We start from the raw sequence: 23000 nt of genomic DNA on the forward strand, positions 1-23000 counted from the left end.
CGTCATGAATAAAACGTCCCAATCCTTCCGGTGTATACTGTTTGCCTCGGCTTCTCTTCTCGCTCGGATCATCATGGATATTCTCAATAGTTATGTACTTGCACGAGCGATCGTGTTTTGTAAGGACTTGACCTTGAATATTACCTTGACCTTATTTGTCATTCTTAAATTCGCAAAATATGAGAACAACCCTCACGAGAATCAGACTGAGTTGTCATACTTTGGAAATTGAGAATGGACGTCATTATAAAATTCAAAACAAATTAAGAAAATGCAAACTTTGTAAATTAGACTGTGTTGAAACCGAGTACCACTTCCTGCTTATTTTTCCATCTTATGTCAAGTTACGGTAACTATATCTCGAAGCAAAGTTCTATTGTCATCCTAACATTCATAAATTTAATATGCTTCTGTCATCACCAGATACATATATTATTACAAATCTAGCAAAATATCTATATTATGCAAATGAAGTAAGAAATGCGAAACTGAAAGCTTAAAACCTGCCTGTACTCACCTTTTGTACACAAAGGCCTGTGGCCTATATGTATTGGAAATAAAATGAATATTACCTTGACCTTGAATATGACCTTGAACTTCCCCAACGACGAGTGTTGCGGGAAGGGCGGGACAGGAAGACGTTAACATGGAGTCTTGGGTTCGTTGCTCCCATACTGATGCTGCAGGTGCTTACTTAGAGATAAGCCAACGAATTACATGGAATTGCGGATTATCTGACCCGAGTCATTGAATGATGTCCCTTTGACGAGGGATTTCCAGCATTTTTAGTGAGGGACAGATAATCTGAACTTATTAAGTTTAGTGGAAGGTATTCCATATTAATATTTAAGCAAAATAAAATGAAGAAAATCGAAAACAATATCAACAGAGAGACTTAGTGTTCAGATGACGTAATAGAAGGGAGACGTCATGAACAATGGATGGTGTCACATCGTACTCTTCCCGAGTACGAAGCAATGTGACGTCATATTATTACTGAGAATTTTAGAAACACAGATGCAAATTTAACACTCTATCTTACTACCCCCATGGGTAATATGGGTATGTATTTTGTAAACGTAACTGACAGTTGTGATGCAGTGTGTGAGTGAGTGAGCGAGTGAGTGAGTGAATGTATGGATGTTGTGTAACAGTCCGGACAATCCCAGCTATATCTCGGGTGTCTGTCAGTAATCGAGTCTGGATGAGACAAACCAGTGTCTGAACGAGCCACGCCATCAGGGTACGACGCCAAGAGTCTGTCATGCCGATGTAACTGAGTCGCTACCCATCACCTGTTTTATGGTGCTGGGGTGCTAGTCCAACCCTGGTTCCAATACACAAGAGTGTTAGTGAGTGAGTAAGTGAGCAAATATTGCATTAGGCCGCATCTGCAATATTAAAGCGGGATGATTTCAGGTTGGTTATGGCATCATGTTGACTAATATAATTATATTATCTACTTCACTGTAAACAAAAACACAAACACAAAGTTTAACTTCTATATTTATTTACAAATGGCTATGGGTAGTGATATTAAACAGAAAAGTTCCTTGATCACTTGGTGCTTTATACATATCATCGACTGGTAACTCTATCAGACGTGGATCATCCAGAACCAAGACTTGAAACACCATATATCATAACCTCTGCATGCATGAGAACAATATTATGAACAACACAGCTGGATAGCACATGGTGGTTCGTTAGCATAGAATAATTGACGTCACACCATCATTACGACACAGAATCGTAATCGACAAAACTAACAGTATTGTTTAATTTTGTAAGATACACAATGGGGAACTTCAGCGATGTCTTGGCTCATGGTATACCCATGTGAAGAAGAGAGAGTATGGTTTGTCGCCAGCAATACGGCGAGGATGACAACATTGTTTTAGTAATTTACACTGATTATGGGAATAGATCCACGGTATACCATGCTATGCGGACATTCTACACATCGGCTACCTGTTGTCTGCCCATATTGAACAACTCATTCAAACCAGTAAATGTACTGACTAACTGTTGGACATGAGAAATATGACCCCTCTTTCCCCCTCGTTAGATATATATATGGGATTTAATTATTACAAAACATCTAAGGGTAGATAGACAGACCCAGTTTGAACCAATCGGTGGAGCCACCCGTCCTCAATACGGGTACCAGACACTATATACACAGGTCATTGACATCAAAGAAATGTGAGACACAAGTCGGAATGGAAGCATGACACTTTATGGCTGATGAATATATTATTTCTCCACGACACTTCAGATCACATCTTGCACATCATCCCATGTCCCTAGTAACCTATGCTGGTCGTAAGAACTTGGTGTATTGGGTGGCTCGCTGACATGGTTGATAGCCTGTCATCGTACGCCGAGGGCAGGGATCGTTGCTTGCAATACCAATCACCTGATTGTCTGGTCATGAGTCGATTATTTACAGACTGCCGTCATATAGCTGGATTATTGCTGAGGGCGGCGCTGAACTTGCAAACAATCGTCGACCTAGTCGAGGCAATGAGTAGTCTGAAAAGTCGTAGAGAAATAAAATATTCTGGAACAAAGTTTCACAGTTCTCTCCTGTCAGCTAAGTAATGCCATCAAAGACACATCGAGGAAGTGCAGAATATACACGTGACATCACCAACATAGACATTCCTTTGAGTAAATGTCTCATTATACATCCTACGTGATTAAGTCATTTTTCAATTTTACCCAATAACCGTTATTAGATGGTGAAGTTTTCAGTACAAACATTATAAGCCATTAATTGAATTTTTTTTTGAATGTTTTGTATAAAACACACACACACAGGTTTTACCAAAAGCTGAGATATTTAGCGGTTTGCCATTTCACCAGAAAGGTAAGACATTTAGAAACACACAGCGCACAGATAGGCCTCGCGAGACAGGGTCAGTATCTGGAGCCAGAGTGTCTGGAAGTAATCACGTAATTGTACACAGGGTCCCGATACGCCAATTACGAGCCGAGCCTTGTTCGGCTGATCCTCTGTACTTTTACTTGGGGTTGCTACATTGTAGGTGCTACATTGTAGGTGCTATACATCACTCGGCACAAGTTCTGGTGGATTAAACATTAACCGCAACATCAGTGATCAGACAACGACAACTCATTGTTGTGTTTGTCTCACAACTGCGTATCATCATCACCATCATCATCATCATCATCATCATTGATTGTGTTGTATGCTTTGTGGGATTGGACCTACTGTAGAACGTATTACATTTTCCAGTGCAGAATTACCTTTACCAAAAGGACAGGGAAAGTTCAGTCGACAGTCTTGGGACACTCAACATAAGCCTGGACACACGTTGGTTGTACAGTAAACTACGGTTATAACGAACTCCAAGGGACCACTAATATTAGTTCGTAATAACCGTTGTTCGTTATAAGTATATATCCAGCATATATACAACAAATGGCCGGGACTAAAAAATAAGTTCGTTATATCACTCAGTTCGTTATAAGCGTGTTCGTTATAAACGTAGTTTAATGTAGAAGTATACAGTTAATTCACAAGGGAAAATATCTCAGCGGTACTTTACATTTTTTAACGAAATAATACAAAACATAAACAATATGGTCTTTGTGCTTACTGACTTTTCATGCATTCTGATATCCTTTCTGAAATATTGTATTAATGGTATAGTCATGTTACATGACTTGTAATAACTACCCATTTTAGTGTTTATCAAATAAGCTGATAACTATCATGACAGTCACACATTTATAAGAAAGACTCTGACCTTTCTACATTTTGGCACTTCATTCTGGAGCTTATGTCTCTGCACATCTCGTATATAATTTCAAGCAATAAATATACATTTTAATAATCATTTGCGTGAACAATACTAAAAGCGGAAAATGAACTTTAGCATAAATAATACTATCAGGATTCTCGTTTCTGAAGTGGCCTTGCATCAATGAGCAGGTCAAGTTAGGGTGTTTCTTTTGCGAAAAGAGCAAGGGTATAACAAACTAGGTATTATATTTAAATATACTTCCCCTTCTATGTGTCAAATGACACTGGACCGTTTCGAATGAAACGACCTTGAAACATTTATTTCGACCCTTCTTTTGTTTTCTCCACATCCAAGATGGTATACGTCGTGTCCATGCCGGCGTTTATGTGGTCGTTGACGTGACAGTGCAGGAACCACTTGCCGGGGTTGGTAGCCTTCATTATCGCTGATACCCCCACCTCGGGGAACACGGTGATGACGTCAGTACTGTGCACCCCCCCTGAACGTTGGAGCAGGGTCTGACCGTGGAAGTGCACGGTGTGGATGTCCTGTGTCCCTCCGAAGCCGAGGATGTGCCAGGCCACCGTGTCCCCTTTGTTCATCGTCAAACCCGGAAGTGACTGATATACAAACCCATTTATCATATGCATCTTATTGCTTTCTACAAATTCTGCATCTTCGTGGTTCTTCTGGTCTGTTGCAAACTTCTTCTGATTCCATTCGAGATACCAGCTTTGATTTTCGTCCATGATTGAAAAGAGTAAAATGAATTCTTTATCAACATCTTTCCTAACCCTCTTCTTGCCAAAAACTCCTTTTCTACAGATGATCAGCGGACCGATCAGCCCGGAGTAAGCGTCTTTCACCTGGTTGTGCGCGGAGTAATACATCGATGATATGCAAGCCGGGTCTTTTGAGCCAGGGCCCTTGGTTATCTCCCATCGATACACATGGAATCCGCCAGGGGGCACCCCGTCGTCAGTTTTCGTGTCCGTCCGGTCGGAGTACAGACTTCCTTCGTTTGCTTTGTCTGTGTTTACCAGATGAGCATGTAGGGAATACGTCCGTGACGCCATGTTCTTAAACACTATCTCCACGACATCGCCTACTTCTGCCCTGACGACGGGGCCAAGGAATCCAAGGTATTCGTCCCCGGCGTCTTTGTGTTTGGGAACACTGAAGGCGGAGTCCCGGAACTCCTTAAACACAGCTTTACGGTACTTGGTGCCCACGTGTTTGTTATCGTTCAGTGCGAATGCGTAGGACTTGCTGGAAAACAAACAGAACAGTCAGTAAATGTTGCCATGACTACATGTGAGATTACATTTTTACGCCGCTTAAAGCAATTTCCAGCAACAATTTGTACCTATGTGGGAATCGAACGCGGGTTTTGACGTGACGAGCGAACGCGTTCACCATTAGGCTACCCATCCACACAGGACTACAAGAAGTATTATGGATTGTCATAGGTTCCACATTATCATCAAACAATAGATAATCAGGGCCAGAGTGAACATTGTAGAGTAAGTGTATGAGTGGGTATTTGGTGGGTGGATCAGTTACTGGATGGTTGGATCAGTGAGTGGATCAGTGAGGTGGGTATTTGGTGGGTGGATCAGTTACTGGATGGTTGGATTAGTGAGTGGATCAGTGAGTTATTCAGTAGATGACTGTGTGTGTGTGGATGTCTTGAAGAGCGATTGAGTGAAGGGATGGGCTTTAAATAATATCCCCGTGTTAGCAGCATTGCAGACAAATAAGAATCCAAAAGTCCGAAATAAGCTTTTCACATTTTTTTCTATTTGCAAATAAAAAAATAAATAAAAAAAGAATTAAAAAGGAGAAAAAGGAGCATTTCACATTAAATTCTATAGATTCAGCCAATGAGCTTTGCTTAGTCACACAATAAGAAACAAGAACTACATTCATTCTAAAATCGAAAATATGTTATGTCCTGACCATGGTTTAAATAAACTTGCATTTCGTTTAGTGTTTAGTTTTTTTCCTAAATAAATATTTGAATTCGTCAAATATTTTCCTCACCTCTTCGGATCTGTCAGTTCGCTATCATCGACAACCGACTTCTTGGAAGGCGCATATTCCCACTCTGTTTCCATGGCAGCGATGTAGTACTGGCGTTTCGGAGGGTTGGGGAGGTGTGTGTAGGACAGGAGGGCGGGGTGGAGGTAGTCACAGTCCTTCACCTCGTACATCATGCTAAGCCCTGCCTTGAAGTGATCCGTGTTGCGGTCGAAAATGCCCCAGTTACCTGTGCATCGAACGTATTTTATTTCTTGATATATAAGATTAATTGTCAACATCCCCTTGTGGAGTTATTGGAAAGATGTGCCCTCAGCAAGAATATGAAGATTGGTTGTTGCAATATTTGACCTCATCGTTTATTGACTATTTGTCATCTTGGTCCGTCGTCATTTATGTTTTCTCATTTTAACAATCACTGCTTTTCCTGGTCTGGACTCAAAAGCTTTCATGTTTGTTTGAATGTTAGTTGTTTAACGTTGAACTCAACACTATCCCAGCGTATGACGCTGGTCTGTAAATAATTGTTTTTGTTTGGTTTGTTGTTTAACGCCGCACTCAACAATATTCCAGCTATATGACGGCGGTCTGTAAATAATCGAGTCTGGACCAGACAATCCAGTGATAAATATCATGAGAATCGATCCACGCAATTGGGATCGATGACATGCATCAACCAAGTCAGCGAGCCTGACCACCCGATCCCGTTAGTCGCCTCTTAAGACCAGTTCTAACCCGGATCTTCACGGGTCTTTCATGTAATAACAGCGACGTAAAACCAATATGTTTCTATTTGTGTTCGTCAACGGACATTTATTTGCTACATGAAATGTTACATGAGAAACATTCAAATCTTTTTATGACTTGACGAAAAAGTTGAGACGGCTTAATTCAGCTTTATGTATTTGGTATGACACGTCAAAATCATAAGGAATGACATGCAAGTGAGACAAAAGTAGACGCCATGATATTTTCTGACACGTGTGACATCACGTCTGACTGTGGTGTCTGACTCACCTATGTGCGACATGAGTGTGACAAACGACAGCGATTTGCCCGGCACCAACTCCACTGTGTCCTTCACACTGCCGTCCACGTCGAAGTCCATGCCGTGGAAGTAAATGGAGTGGACGTCGGTCTGGTCCCCCACACAGAACAGATGCCAAGAGATCTGCTCCGCCCGACACAACTCCATGCCGCCCAGGTTACCGAACGCCCGACCGTTCACACCTGGAGTATTTAGATAAGTTGTTTGTTTGTTTGTTGTTTTACGCCGCACTCAACAATATTCCAGCTATATGACGACGGTCTGTAAATAATCGAGTCTGGATCAGACAATCCTGTGATTGACATCATGAGCATCGATCCACGCATTTGGAATACAATGAAATGCATCAACCAAGTAAGGAGTCTGACCACCCGACCCGTTAGTCGCCTCTTACTAGAAGCATAGTCGCTGCAGTATAAGTGTTACCTCCCACACTGAATGACAGTTCAATATGATTGGGAAAATAATTAATAAACATTGATTCAATTATCACAAATATGATTTAAATTATTACATCCCGAAATCTCACTTATTTTACGATTTCTTCAAACATTTTGGTTCGAGATACTGACTTTTTTATTTTAGCTTACCATATATTCCCATTGGCATTGTTGCTGAATGCTGCTTGCTTACCTCGCATTCTGTTGGATTCCATGAACTTTGGATCTTTCTTGTCGATCTTGGAGGCTATGGTGAACTTTTCGATGTTCTTGTCCAGGTACCAGGATTTGTTCTCGTCAAACACGCCGAAGAACAACGCCCGATCCTTGTCCACTCCTTTCTGAAATATAATTATAGAAGGTAGTTTCACACATGCTAAATCAGGAATAAAAGATTTGCGATTCGGGAATCGTAATTCACCGTGATAAATGTATAAACCAACCTGCTTGCCCTCATCATCCAGAGAACCCCGCTTACAGACCAGCAGCGGGCCGAGGAGGCCTGAGTTGATGTCCTTGACCGGATCCACGGCCGACTGGTACATGAAGGTGACACACGCAGTGTCTTTGTCTGTCGGGGCAGCCGTCTCAGGTACGTAGAACCGGTACATACGGTAGTCCTGTCCCCCAGTCGTGATGGACTGCACAGAATCTAGACAGTAGACATAGACAGTTATAGAATACACAACAAATGTTTTGTCAACCCTTACGGTTACTTACTGTGTAGATGGTGTAACTGACTGTGATGGTGTGGAACGGATGTCAGTCATCTTCCCGAGGCAAGTGAGTTAACTGACTATAAAAGTCCAGTTTCCACCCTTGCCGAACTAGGCTGGTATTATGGAATTACATTTTGGCTGGACTAACGAGTCTATGCATAGTCCAATCAAAATCGCGCACCGAATTCGAAATCCGGTTCGTAAAGTGTCATGCAGATTTCGGTCGACTGCAGGATTTGCAAAGCATGTGCACCGCGAACTCATTGTCAACAGATATTTTCTTAATCTTTTCATGTTTGTAATCAAGGCGCCCACGTGATTTGATGCACTTCGCGATGTAAGACTCGTTTTATCACAATATAGATCTTGATTATCGATCAGATCGTCTTGACTGGGCGCCACCGTTTTGTTTGAAGCAAATGCAAGTGATACGAGAGGTTGAATCTGATTGGTCAATAGGAGAGGCATAGAAAGGACATAACTGGTAATAGCCAATGGTGGCGCTACGATCGAGCCCAGGAATTCCAGCCTAGTTCGGCAAGGGTGGAAACTGAGACTTTTAAAGTCAGTTAACTCTCTTGCCTCGGGAGGATGGATGTCAATACGCACCATCCTTCTCTGCCTGTCCGTACTGTATGAGGCCCTGAGCGTAGAATGAGAAAGGTCGTGTGGCGTTGTTCCACAGTGTGACCTCGAGAGTCTCCCCAACCTCCACCCTGATGATGGGGCCCAGGATCCCCAGATGGAAGTCGTCCACGCCTTTACGTTTCACCTTCTGAAACTCCTTGTCCTCATACTGAACAAACCGCGCCTTCATGTATTGGCTGCCGATAGCGGTGGACTTGCCGATGAAGTATTGAGATTCTGGGCTGCAAATAATGCAAATAAAGAAATACAGTAAACTACGGTTATAACGAACTCAAAGGGACCACTAATTTTAGTTCGTAATAATCGTAGTTCGTTATAAGCATATATACAACATATATACAGCAAATTACCTTGGCTAAAAAAGTGGTTCGTTATATCCGTCAGTTCGTTATAAGCGTGTTCTTTATAAGCGTAGTTTACTGTAATGCAATATGAACCCAACAGGCGAGAAACAATCCTTCGAAACATGCAAAATTATGTATTCCAAACGGTTCACTTTCTGACCCTAGACGTCCATAATATATATACCTTGAGCCATTGTGTAAAGTAGCCCTTCAACACTCGCTACTTACAATACATTAGTGTTTGTTTTGTTATGTTTGTTTGTTTGTTGTTTAACGCCGCACTCAGCAATGTCCCAGCTATATGACGGCGGTCTGTAAATAATCGAGTCTGGACCAGTCAATCCATTGATTGACATCATGAGCATCGATCCACAGAATTGGGATACGATGACGTGCATCGACCAAGTCAGCAAGCCTGACAACCGATCCTGTTAGTCGCCTCTTACGACAAACATAGAAGTCTTCAACCCAAACGTGGGTTGCTGAAGACCTATTCTATCCCGGACCTTCACGGATCCAATACATTAGTGGATAAATGCCCACAGGTTTTACGAATTTGTCGAATGACGCAATGGTAATATGATGGAACTTCTGAATCACCGAGACGTCAGAGCTCGTTCTCATCCCATTCCGAATTATATCTAGGGTACCTGTCATCCAATAGCGCTTTCTCCGTGAGTTTGTCCACCCCTGACGGCAGGTAGTCCCATAGATCTTCGTGGATCATCAGAAACACTTTGCGGACATTACCTTCCTCAATCAGAGGCTCTGGCTTGTCCGCACACTTCTTCGCGCTGAAGAACCCTTGCATTCCCTCTAGACAGGGAACAGTTTTCATTAGTTTGCCATCTAGTTTCCTTAGTGAATATGTTACCCTTCTTACTTCATTATCGAAATGAGTCACTTTAAAAGCATATAAATATATTCATGATTTTACCAAGCATTCAATCAGTCCTTTGAACACCTCTAAAATACAAAGATAAAAGCAAACAAAAAGCAAAACAACCCAGACCAAAACAAAATTAACAAGCAGCAAAGTATACCGTCCATTGCGTACTGATGGAATGGAACAAAGACATTGATAGGACATCCCGTATGTTCCACAGTGATGACTGACACTGTAATAATGTAACTGCTCGACAATAACATTTTACTCCGTGTACAAGCGGCGTTAAACTTAACGCACTCGCTCACTCACAAAACACTTAATAGCTTTGAAGCATTTGAACAGACTTTCTGTCTCACCGTCAAAGTGGTCGTTTGCCTTGCAGTACACAAGTTTCCAGCCTTGATGACTTGCCACCATTTCTGCTGACACAAATTTGGACGGGAACACATCCACTGACAGTACCCTGAAATTAAAAAATACAGTTTCACGTTAAGCGGGATGTTGTCATGCAAATATATTCGTTTATTATGTTTTATAAAAGCGACAAAGCCCTTTTCTTATTCATAAGAAAGTCGATTGTACGATTCCGATTATATCATGAGCATGTGTTTATGAATCGCTATAAAATAGAGATGGTACCAGGTGTTCTCGAAATGGGGAACGTTTCCTGTCCCATCGGTGGCATCCGTCATAAACACACGCGAAGGCAAATCAAGTGTTCAAATGAAAAAACACACACACGGGAATATGTGGAAAATGTCAAAATTGGGATTTTTTTACACTTATGTGTCACACTCGGAAATGTCCTCCATATGTCTGCCATAAAATCTTTTGAAAGCTTTCGTGAGGCCTTGAATACTGTAACCTTGATCAAACAACTTCTGAGCAAGAGTTTGAAATCTTGGTAGAAAGAGCATGCTCGATTGTATCTCAAAAGTGAAATGTAAACACTAAATTGATGGTTAGTGAACGATCTCATATCATCGATATACCTGAAGCTTAAGTGAAACTTCTGGTCCAAATTACCTTGTTTTGACTTTGTCAATCCGAGCAGACATTTAGATACATATACATTAAGAAACAGATCCACAAGTAGGGTCAATGGCGTACTCTCACCTGTGGTCTTCGTACGTCATACTTTCCCCGTCCACCATGAAGCTGTGCACGTCATCCTCACTGCCCATACCGATGACGTACCAAACAACCTTGTCTCCGGAACAAGCTTCGAACTTGGGACCATTACCAAACACGTAGCCATTCAGTGCATGCATTCGGTTACTCTCCGCAAACTCATCATCCTTGCCCTTAACGAGATCCACACAACACGCGGGGTCCTCGCAGGAGTTCATGTTATAGTCCAGATACCAGCTCTGGTTCTCGTCAAAGATCTTCAACACAGCGACAAATTCCGTGTCCACATCCTTTCGATTACCATCCTCGTCCAGGGCACCTGTTGATTAAACCCCAAATACTGAGCACATTCATACCAATTCAAGGCTATGTGTTATTGCGAGATTCAGTTACTATCGTCTTCACATAAATGTTTGGTATATGCAGGAACGTTCAAATCGCTTCTAAAATAAATTAATCTTCGACGTAGAGTGAGTGAGTGAGTGAGTGAGTTAGATGGGTTCTGCACCGTATTAGCAAGATCCAGCAACATCACGGCGGGACACTATGTGTTCGTTAACTTATCCTTGCGAAATTGGTTCTTTGTAGAGCATGGACATGTACAAATTCATTCAACAATGGGATCAAGCGCCATTTTTCAAAATTGTCTATCAAGAAAACCGATGCCGCGATTGTTGTTGTTTAGTCAGTGTCAGCATCGATTGTCATTATCAAATGATATACAGAGCACAACGAATGAGAATAATTAGTTACCGACATATATAATTATCATGTTAAACACCACCACGATGTGTACAGTGAGATAACAGGAACTGTTACACATTTTAACATGGACAAACTCACAGAAAGTGAAGTTCAAGTTATAGTAACTTGACGTTTGCTTAAGTTACATAATCTATACCCACGTTCTACCTTCTGACTTCATGAGCCACAAATGCTAGTTCAACTATTTGTAATGAAATGACAAGTGTAGTTAATGTGTTGATAAGTAAGATTCCATCAACAATATAAGCATCGAACTACATCCTGTCGTGGGGTTCTGCTCTTTCATCTGAGATAAGGGGCGGTCGGGTAGCCTAGTGGTTAAAGTGTTCGACCCGGGTTCGATTCCCGACATGGGTACAATGTGTGAAGCCCATTTCTGGTGTCCCCCGCCGTGATATTGCTGGAATATTGCTAAAAGTGGCGTAAAACCATACTCACTCACTCACTTCAAGTTGGTTACAGCTCACCTGACGCACTTACCCTTTTTGCATGTGAGCAGCGTTCCTAAAAGTCCGCTGTTTGTGTCTTTAGACGCGTCCTTACTGTGGGAGTGATAGGCCCAGGGGATACACGCCTTGTCGCCAGGTGTGGGTCCAAACTCCTCAGTTATCTCCCATGTGTACGTGTGCTCTCCACCAGGGATGACTGTGTCATCCATCTTGTCTCCATCCTTGGTTCCGTCACTGTAGAGAGCTCCTAGAAGACACCCATGGATTGGCGTTGTCACATATAATCTCAAAAGGTGTATTGTATTATAATTTATTATTTTGCGACATGTGGACAAATAGGGGTTCTGTGAGGTAAAAACATGTATGTTAAACTTAAATGTAATTTGTTCTCAATTTTCAATTGGTTTTACTTCAAATACTCTTTCAGGATCATTTGAGCAGGTTACTCCCGTGGCTATTAACTTAGCATTATTTCAGCCTTATCACAATTGAACGGGGTCACATTGTATTCTCTTGTGGGAACTCGAATCCAGGAGAACGACGAATAGTTAACAGCAAGGCTACACATTCCCCCAAAAACTTTCAGAGATAGATACGTCAATGTTAAACTTTACCAAGTGTTCTATGTATTATATCTGAGGGCACCCGTCCCAGTGCTAGCCATTTTCAACAACCACAATGGTTATAGCTTGTGTCCCTATCGGAAAGGCATCAGGATCCTTAGAGGGATATAAGGTAGTAGGGGCTTAACTTGCTTCGGAATTCCGACTTTGCATGGATTAAATGATAATGTATAAAGTCACTTTATTGAGGATATGGTCGTGTTCTTTTAGATAATCAGGATCATAAACAAAGATCACAAACAGTTCAAGGACAAGAACCTCCAAAATGTGTAAACCCTTAACTCTTGTGTCACGAAGCATACAATTATTCCGAGTGCGAAACAGCAAGAAGCGCTCATAAAGCCTTCACCTGACACAACACATCGCATTTCGCTTTCGAGAATGTATGTCAAGCTTTACCTTCATTCGACTTGGAATATTTGACGCCATGTGGATGAACTGAATAGGGCTTTGTCGCTAGGTTCTTGAAGTGGACGATCAACTTGTCCCCAACTTCTCCTTTCAAGGTCGGCCCGATGAAACCCAGCCATAGTGGTTTGGATACCTCCTTTGTGAACGTCTTGTCTGTGTACTGACTGTATACAGCCTTGCGATACTTGCTGCCGATACGGTCAGGACCCTTCTCGATGAATGCTTTGGCCGATCTAGAATAAAACCACTAGTGTACCACAGTGTCAGCGTATTACTTCACATGGCTTGTAATGAGTGTTAATTCCGTTAACAATTCTTTTCTAATGAGCTCTCATCTAATGAAAATCGACCATCTCCGTGGTCTAGTGGTAGAGTGTTCGCCCCGAGAGCGGAAGGTCCAGGGTGTGATCCCCGGCCGCGTTATACCAAAACACGTTAAATGATGGTACTTGGTGTTGCCCTGTCTGGAGCTCGGAATTAAAGGGCTAAGGACTGGACGACTCAGAGTCAGTATACTGTGTCTGAGTGGGGTATTCATGTTAAGCTGCGGCATGGTATCTCAGTGAGCTAGCATTATAAATCGGCATCAGTCTGGACTAGTATATGCATTATTTTATGAATAAAAATAACAGATGCATGATGTGTTCTACTTATCCTTGATCTCAGTAATACCTGTTCCTGGTGAGATTTTTAGAAAACTGATTTTAAAATGTCGCCTCTGTTTATGAGCAGTAACAAGATAGCGCTTGCATACCTCCCCTCAGATCACAATACATTTTATTGAATACTAATGCTAAATTCCTCATTACATTCTTTAAATATCAGTTCATTCAGTTCCACCGCCACACCACTTCATCTCTCCTGCTCTGACTCCTGGAGGTGATGTTGTCAGTTACAAAGTCGAAATATATTTGTTCCACTGTGGCATACAAAGTGACGGCACATGTTCATTTGTTCCTTTAAAGAAATTCTCCTTTGTGACGTCAAGTATGGATGACCTAACTATTGCCTGTAAATCAACATGTGCAAGTTTAAACATACGGTAAACTACGGTTATAACGAACTCGAAGGGACCACTAATTTTAGCTCGTAATAACCGTAGTTCGTTATAAGCATATATGCAGTATTTATACAACAAATGGTCGGAATTAAAAAACGAATTAAGTTCGTTATATCGCTCAGTTCGTTATAAACGTGTTCGTTATAAACGTAGTTTACTGTACACCATGAGCATTCTCTTTCAAAGGTGATATCATTTTTAGGCCAGACCATTTCGACTTCTTCATTTACGGATATTTTTGGTAAATGAAGCATAAGACAGGAGCATAAATAATCGTATTATTTTAACAAAATATTCATTGATACACGTGTCATTCCATATCTGATCGACCCGTGAAGATCCGGGATAGAATAGTTCTTCAGCAACCCATGCTTGCCGTAAAAGGCGACTATGCTTGTCGTAAGAGGCGACTAACGGGATCGGGTAGTCAGGCTCACTGACTTGGTTGATGCATGTCTTCGTATTCCAATTGCGTGGATCGATGCTCATGATGTCAATCACTGTCTGGTCCTGACTCGAGCATTTACAGACCGCCGTCATATAGCTGGAATATTGTTGTGTGCGGCGTTAAACAACAAATAAACAAACAAACCATATTTCAATATCATATCTGTCGAGAACAATTTGAAATATTGTTTATCATCTCTTCTCCGGCTTTTTCTGGGTAATGCACCAAAATGTTATTCAGTTTAACGTCCAAAGAGAACCGCTAAGTCTTGAAATATAATCCTAACATAAATACAAAGAAACGGACTATGAAGTTAAATATCTTCAAGCAAACATAACATGAATTTTAGCAATTTGAAATTAATCGAAAGATTTGTTGAAAACAAGAAATCTGCTTGGACTGAAGAGTTCAGTAACTTCATGCTGGATTTGAATAATACACAGTATAATATAAAATGCCCTCGCCTGAGAAGAACTTAGATTATCCCATGAAAGAGATTCCATTTGGTACTAAAGACAAAGGAGCAGTAAAAAATAATTGAAAGGATCACTGAAAATCAGTGATGACCCCAGTGAATATATCATCTTATTACCCGATGTAAAGCAACATGTATATATAGGTGTATCATTGGATGTGATGGTATTAGAAAGTAGACATAACGTTATTGTGCACTGCGTAAATTTCTATCTCGATTTTAAGCGTTAACTTATATATACGTTAAAAAACAACAACAATGTTTGAAGTTGACAGGACACAGCCCAACGTGATGGTGACGACAGAAACAGTCGTGTGCGACATTTAACAGAACAAGTACAGAGATTGGTCTGGATCAAGTAACTCCTTGTACAACCTTTGCAATTTCTTTTGCGGTTTCCCCCCGGCTGGCATGATTTAACGTTTTTTCAGTTATAACGAGGTCGTGTATAATCTTGAAATCACATGGAGTTTAGCTTTATAAAACGATGAACGTTTTATGTAGTTAAGTCATTTCCTCTTCTGGGATTTGATGAAAGATTTTTTTGTCGGGGACGGAACTGCTGTATTGGAAAGACATTAAAATGTTTCAATTGGATCAATCGACGTTGCTCTAGATTTACATAGTGGTGATATGTTAAACTTGTTCTTATATTTCTGTACTTCAATGTGCCGCCCCCAAGTCTGTGCGAACGACAACGTGAGCTTTTTAAATCAGAGGATATTTGTAACAGCCTCTTTTTGAGACTTTGTTGTAAGCCTGATCTCAACGGTTCGTGACAAAACAATAATACTATATTCATCCTCGTCCCACTCTGTAAACCTACTCGACTCAGCACTATTTATTATAAAATGGGTGACCTTTTAATTTCAGGCATATATGCTGAATGTCATCAGCTTGAATTTGCACAATAAAACCAGAGAAGACTCTATGACTAGTACAGGCAATGATTAGAAGTTGCTATATTCGTGCATTTGATTAAAAATCATTACTTTGTTATAATTCCCTGAGGCAGTTCATTTTTGTTAATCAGCATAACCTTTGAGAAAATGTGTGTCTCAATTTCAATTCTATTGACATCCTTGCAATGATTATAACATCTCGTGATAGGTATATGGATACTGCCGACCTGATGGGTGTACGGGAGAAAGGTAAAACGTTCCCGCAATCAAGGTCGTTAGAATAAACAGAACACCTAAAACAGAATACGAATAAACAATGAAACAAAGAAAACTCGAAGTTGTCGGGACATATGTCGAAGATGTAGTTCGAGATAAGCGTAGTTCGAGTTAACGAGGTTTCACTGTATAAAGATATTGCTCATTATTGCTTTCACTTACCCTGCTGACCCGTAAAGATCCGGGGAAGCATAGGTCTTCACCAACCCATGATTGCCGTAAAAGGCGACCATGCTTGTCGGGATTGCTGACTTGGTGGATGCATGTCATCGTATCCCAACTGCGTGGATCGATGCTCATGGTGTCTATGACTGGATTGTCTGGTCCAGACTCGATTATTTACAGGCCGCCGTGATAACTGGAATATTGCTGAGTGTGGCGTTAAACGACAAACAAACAGACAAACAAAAACTTACTCTGCTTCATCCTTGACGACACTAGTTCCTGTAGGTGCGTAGTCCCAATCCACCTCCACCGCTGCCAGGAAATACTCCCTGTCCCTACCCACACTCACCCCACACAGGGCCAGAACAATCACCAGCGTTATAATAACCATCATGCGTTCTAGTCAGTCAATGGCGACGCTAAGCTGAGACAACCAGACAGGAGACAGGCGTAAAAGTTGGAAAAAATGAAAATAATGAATAAATATATTTAAGAACAAATATAAAAAAAAGATAAAATTATGACGACACGTCTAGCACACGGTAAGGCTGTTGACATCAAAGGGCTTGAAGACTAGAGGGCCTGGGTAGACATGATTTCAGTGGCTGAGTATGTGGAAGACTGGCCTGAGATGTCGGGGGTGATTACGTACGAGAGTGAAAGCAGTAGATACGAGACCACTGACTTATATCATAGTAGGCCGCGTTATGTAAATACTGGCATGCCATGTGGTCACCAATGAACGTGATGCCGAGACTAAGATGGCTTCCCCATGTTTTTCTGTGTTGACATAAGCCTGAAGTGACTTAGCGAACGTTAGGGAAAGATCCAAAGACGTGATCAACCCTCCTGCTTAATTACAGAGTTGCGACTTATTTTGCTGAAAAAAAGTTCAAAAGATCTTAAGACTTTTCTTTCACGCTAAGCATATGACCATGGTGTCTTGTATCAATGCTGCGTTAACGTCGGCGTATGAACGCGAGAGCTAATCTAGGACCTGGGGAACAGTTAAGAATCGCAACCCGAAGGCCTGGACGCTCGACAGGTGTGAGACATGTCAGGTGACAATGCGTATTGTTTACCTGGCCACTCACGCAGGTGTTATACAACATAACAAACAGACTGTATGTTGCTGATGGCGGTAACGTCTACTCGACGGTTCGAAGCTATGCAATGGCAGGGGTATGAGTAGCTGGTATGCGAAGACACTATGGAGGTAATTGAGTATGGTTTTACGCCGCTTTTGGCAAAATTTCACAAAAATCACGGCGGGGAACACCAGAAATGGGCTTCACACATTGTACCATGTGGGGAATCGAACTCGAGTCTTCGGCGTGACGAGCGAACACTTTAACCCCACCACCCCACATCTAGAGGTCTGAGAATTATTGCGTTTTGGGTTCATTAATATTGGGAGACTTTTGGTACTGAAATATTTTACAAATTTTACGATTATAAATACTCAGCGGAATAATGGAGGTTTGTCATGGTTTACACTCTTAGCATATTCCAATAAAGTATATCATAACGTATATCAGAAGTAAAATAGTTGGATTGAAATAGGTCAGATAACTAAAAAATAATTAGGTGATGACACCAGGTGTTCGCTAAGTACTCGACGATTCCGTTCTCTCTAGGTATCTCCTTTTGTGTGGATACAAACCGTCAACGCAAGAGAATAACCAGTTTCGATTATTTGATGAAACAGATACCAATGAGTGTAAAAGGCAAAATAGTAATGTCAAGTATATGAATGGACAATTGAAATTCAGTCTGACTACAGGTGTTCGCGGAAAGGGTAAGCATGTCCTGCCCTAACGGTAACATCCACCACTCAAACAATTTGCATAAAACAGTAATTTACCATGCGTTTGTTGCCTGACGCTGCACAGCAGTACTCGTGCGATGCGACGGCGGCCTGACGGCAGTACTAGTACTGTCTAGTACTATCCAGATAACTGTGGGTATATAACAACACGCACCATGTTTGAAGCACCGACACTGAAAGGCCATCTAAGGCACAAGAACGCCTTTCAATATAATTTCTTACTACATCGACTACCTAAGAGTGAGTGAGTATTGTTTCACGCCGCTTTAAGCAGTATTCCAGCAATATCACAGCGGGGGACACCAGAAATGGGCACACATATACCTATGTGGGGAATCGAAACCGGGCCTTCGGCGTGACGAGCGAACGCTTTAACCACTAGACTACCCAACCGCCCCGCCATCAAAGAACCTGGACCGTACAACCCAATGGCTAATACCACGAGTAGCGGTACAGATACAGATCATATTTTGAAATCCCATTTGAATCGGTTCCAATACCAAGCGCGATTTAGGTGTCATCCTTGAATATATAACTACATGGAATGTTTCAATGAAAAGGGCGTGGTAGAATGATTTCTTTCGCGAGCACCCGGTGTCATTACTGATTTTCAGTGATCCATTCACATAGTTTTCACCGCTAGTTTGCCCTTTACGCCCCAAAAAATCACTTTTGTCGGATAATCGAGACTGGTTACTCTCCGCTGTTGACGTCATCAATGCCGGTCTCCTGTCATGACAGGTGATACCAGGGAATGATTGGCTGGCTTGCTGGGATTTGTGTGACCGAGAATGACAAATATTTTGTATAATTAGTTGACCGTGCAGTTTTTAAATACAGTAGAACACGGATATAACGAACCCGGATATAGCGAACAAACGGATACAACGAACTGTTAAAAAATCACCGATTGATCTCCTATATAATATCATATAAAATGTACGTATATAACGAACTCCTTACAGCGAACTAACGGATAAAGCGAAAATATATCTGATCACCGACAAGCCCATCTACCACTAATTAGTGATGTGTATAGCGAACTGAGAAATCTCACTCGGTGTCAAGTGTCACTGACAATTGGCTGTACGCAATCAGCCTTATATTGATAAATTCTTTAAACAAAGAAGGGCAATAATCAACCATGATATTCCTAGAAATACAGGGTTGCGCACTCAGCACAACACTCCATTGAGGAATGTCAATCATGTTAACAGATACAAAACCCATATATCCAATCACTTGGTGACACGTTTTCAACAAAATAAGGGGCGGTCGGGTAGCCTAGTGGTTAAAGCGTTCGCTCGTCACGCCGAAGACCCGGGTTCGATTCCCGACATGGTACAATGTGTGATGCCCACTCCTGGTGCCCCTCGCCGTGATACTGCTGTAATATTGCTAAAAGCGGCGTAAAACCATACTCACTCCACTCACTTCAACAAAATAACAGTTAATTGACTACGTTTTGGCTTATAAATGCAAACGGTTTCCTGAAAAATTTCCATTCATTGTATTTTTTCATTTACAAGCTGTGCACCCCATTTTTTAAAGGCTATATCCGCGCTTGAAACTCTAATGAAGTTAAAGTGTATTTAGAGTTTAAGGTTAAGATGGAGCTTAAGCAACTTCAAAGAGGTTAATGGTTCCTAACATCTGTTGGTGACTGTAATACTGCAGTCTGCCGGTCCCTTGTATTGTTTTAAGTCAGGACACTAAGGTATACTGGAAATCCCTTTGTGTGCACGTATTACTTTTGTGAGTCCGTGTTTGATGTCACACCTAAATCCCAGCTTAATATGCAGGGTTTAATCTGCATAACCATCAATCCATTCAGTATCAAAGGGTTTCGTAATCTTGGTTTACTTCAAAGCGTTCTGCATGCATGTATCGAATCATTCAATATGTTTATTTTATGTAAAGGACAATTAGTGAATGGGACAGTTTTAGATAATTGTAAATTAGAATATTCAAAAGGTGTTACAGTCTGGTTATATGGTTGCCATGTAAAGTGTCTTTTAACGGTGATTTCGTTATCGAGATGTGTCACCAGGAATATGTCTCACAAACATTGTTTGGGGATCAAAGTATTAAAGCGGTTTCTCGGTTTTATCAGATTTTATTAATATTTCCCCAAGGTGTCATGTGTATGCTTCCTGTTATTATTGCCACATCCGTATGGCCTATTACACATACCGTAGTTGACCTAATAAAACACTGACGGTCACTCCTCATTATAACTATATAAAGTGAAACCCCGTTTTATCAGACCCCGTTATTCCAGACTGGTCGTTATAAGGCGACTAAATGGATCGGATGGTCAGACTCAGTGACTTGGTTGATAGGGTGTCATCGTAACCTCACGGCGTGGATCGATGCTCATGATATCAATCATTGGACTGTCTCGACTATTATTGATGAGTGCAGCGTTAAGGCAACTACCAATATAACTCTGATTCGGACTGTGTAGTGTGTGTAAAAAATGTCGTGGGTAGAGTGAACAGTATTCCAGTTATATCACGGCGTGTCAGCTTAATGTGGGAGGAAAGCCCGAAGTGATGCAGGTCTTAGACGTTTACCACTTCGGTGAAACCCACGAGCACGGGTATGGTTCTGACAAACATATAACGTGATCGGGCCGAACCGGGATTCGAACCTGCGATCATAGGTTACTGGCATGACAAAGCGATTTGCGGCGCTCTAGACGACTGGGCCTCCCAATGCAGTATGAGAAGAAATACTTTGTAGCCGGTACTGAATCAGTGGCTGATGACGCACATACGAAACTTTAATACACAACACAGCATTTAGCATTCTTCTGCAAAAAATAGTTTTCTAATAGTAATTTTTTTTCTAATAATGATAATAATGGTGTTAATGGTCCGGGGTTATGAAAAGGATTTGATGGGTTCAGGTACGGATAAAATATAATACCTTTATGGCAAATTTACAAGACTTGTCACGGCATTTGCCCGTTCACAGAACAGATATTTATTCATGAAAAAGACTTGGGCTTCAGCCCGTCGTCTAACAGATACAACAGAAATATATATTGACAAGGGAGGTAGGACACTATTTCATATTTACTGTAAGCAGGATTTCATATATTTAGAAACGTATAACAGTTGTGTTTTACAACTTGTTTGTAGCAGGCTAACTAGTTTTAATTCAGATGGCCTTTCCCAATAGTATTTATGTATATATTTTACTCTGTTATCTTTATATTTGGGACATATTAATAGGAGATGATACTCATCTTCAAGTACGTTAACACTTCTAGCTTGACAATAATCACAGTATCTAAGAGCTTTGATAATGGTGTGATATCGTCCAACTTCTATTTTTAACTTATGACTCGATATTCTAATCATTGTTACATATTTTCGTAGACCCTGTGGTAAAATGTTGAGATATGGTTCATAACCAAAAGTTACTTCTAGATTTCTGTACAACATCAACTTTCTACTATTATTGAGGTCTGAGTTCCATTTTTGTATATAATTATCAATAAGTCTTTGTTTAAACAAAGAGACAAATAACATAGGATTTACAGACCAAGGATTTAACCACAAGAAGATGCACCATAACGAGTACTGTCATGGAATTTCACTGGGTCACTTGCCGACTGGCTATATAATACAAAACGTCAATACCAGAGAGCAACCATTCTCGATTATATGACGAAACCGATTCCATATGGCGTAAAAGTCAAAACAGTGATGAAAAGATCGCTGAAAATAGGTGATGACACCAAGTGTTCGCGAAAAATGCAACTGTGACGAACATGAAAAAAAATCGTTATTTCATATCTCATAGTCATATACGCATTTCCTTGAAAATCTTTGAAAATAGTTGACCGATATTTTCTTGTGTCCTTTAATGAAAGAATGATTGTGGGAGTCAAAAGTTTAAATATTTAACCCGATGTCATTTTAATATTGACTGTTGGTCTGCTAGGAGCCCTCACGTACGGTCAATATGCCTGGTGCCCGACTGATGGGGTAGCGCCCACCACTGTGTGGACTCCTTAATTAGATCTGCATAGCTTCTGGAGATCAAGAACTTCTGTATATGTTAGGTAAATGTCACCGATTGGATGTGACGTAACTTTTTTTTTCTGATGCTGACATTTCTAATCTTGTAGAGAAATCTCCTCTCACGCGCTGATACAGACCGGTGCAGGACACTCCATCTTCTACGCACCTGCCTTTATGTCTGAAGAGGTGTTAACAATGTCTAACCTATATATTTCTGCTGACAGAAGTGATTTACGGTCAGAAACTATTGTAAAGTTGAAATTTTCATGCTTGTTTGACGCATGATCTGCACAACGTTACAATGCTACGTTAACGTCTACATGGATCACTGTGTTAAAACACTGAACTTATGTTTAATGAGATTTATCATTTGTTTATTTCAACAGGATTTATGCAATTGTTTTTACAATGATTCTTTCTTTTTCAGCACTAAGTTTAATTCCCCATATACATGAAGTTGGGGGGGAGGGGGGGGGGGGGCGTCCATTTCTCAGTGACTCACTGACGCAGGCACCCACTCACTCCCTCTCAG

General features: G+C 41.1%; 1 protein-coding gene across 1 annotated transcript; it reads right to left on the bottom strand.

Annotated features, from left to right (window-relative positions):
- Positions 1 to 4090: 4090 nt before the first annotated feature.
- On the bottom strand, positions 4091 to 17000 carry LOC139452322 (hephaestin-like protein). The gene is made up of 12 exons (XM_071233756.1): positions 16858 to 17000; positions 13269 to 13513; positions 12278 to 12493; positions 11018 to 11351; positions 10258 to 10364; positions 9663 to 9828; positions 8630 to 8889; positions 7745 to 7953; positions 7495 to 7642; positions 6831 to 7043; positions 5817 to 6042; positions 4091 to 5042 (listed from the first exon to the last, which is right to left on the bottom strand). The coding sequence occupies exons 1-12, from the start codon at positions 16998 to 17000 to the stop codon at positions 4091 to 4093; spliced, it is 3219 nt and encodes a 1072-aa protein (XP_071089857.1).
- Positions 17001 to 23000: the final 6000 nt, after the last annotated feature.

The sequence above is a fragment of the Haliotis cracherodii genome, unplaced genomic scaffold, assembly GCF_022045235.1.
Source record: "Haliotis cracherodii isolate W230 unplaced genomic scaffold, xgHalCrac1.p SCAF_9, whole genome shotgun sequence".
Classification (NCBI taxonomy): domain Eukaryota; kingdom Metazoa; phylum Mollusca; class Gastropoda; order Lepetellida; family Haliotidae; genus Haliotis; species Haliotis cracherodii.

Bases quoted from the DNA above. Each gene is read 5' to 3' on its own strand.
- LOC139452322 (XM_071233756.1), bottom strand. From the start codon at position 17,000: ATGATGGTTATTATAACGCTGGTGATTGTTCTGGCCCTGTGTGGGGTG. The intron at 7,643-7,744 runs GTTGGTTTATAC...ATTATATTTCAG, and splicing joins TGGATGATGAGGGCAAGCAG to AAAGGAGTGGACAAGGATCG. The intron at 6,043-6,830 runs GTGAGTCAGACA...TTCGATGCACAG, and splicing joins CACACTCATGTCGCACATAG to GTAACTGGGGCATTTTCGAC.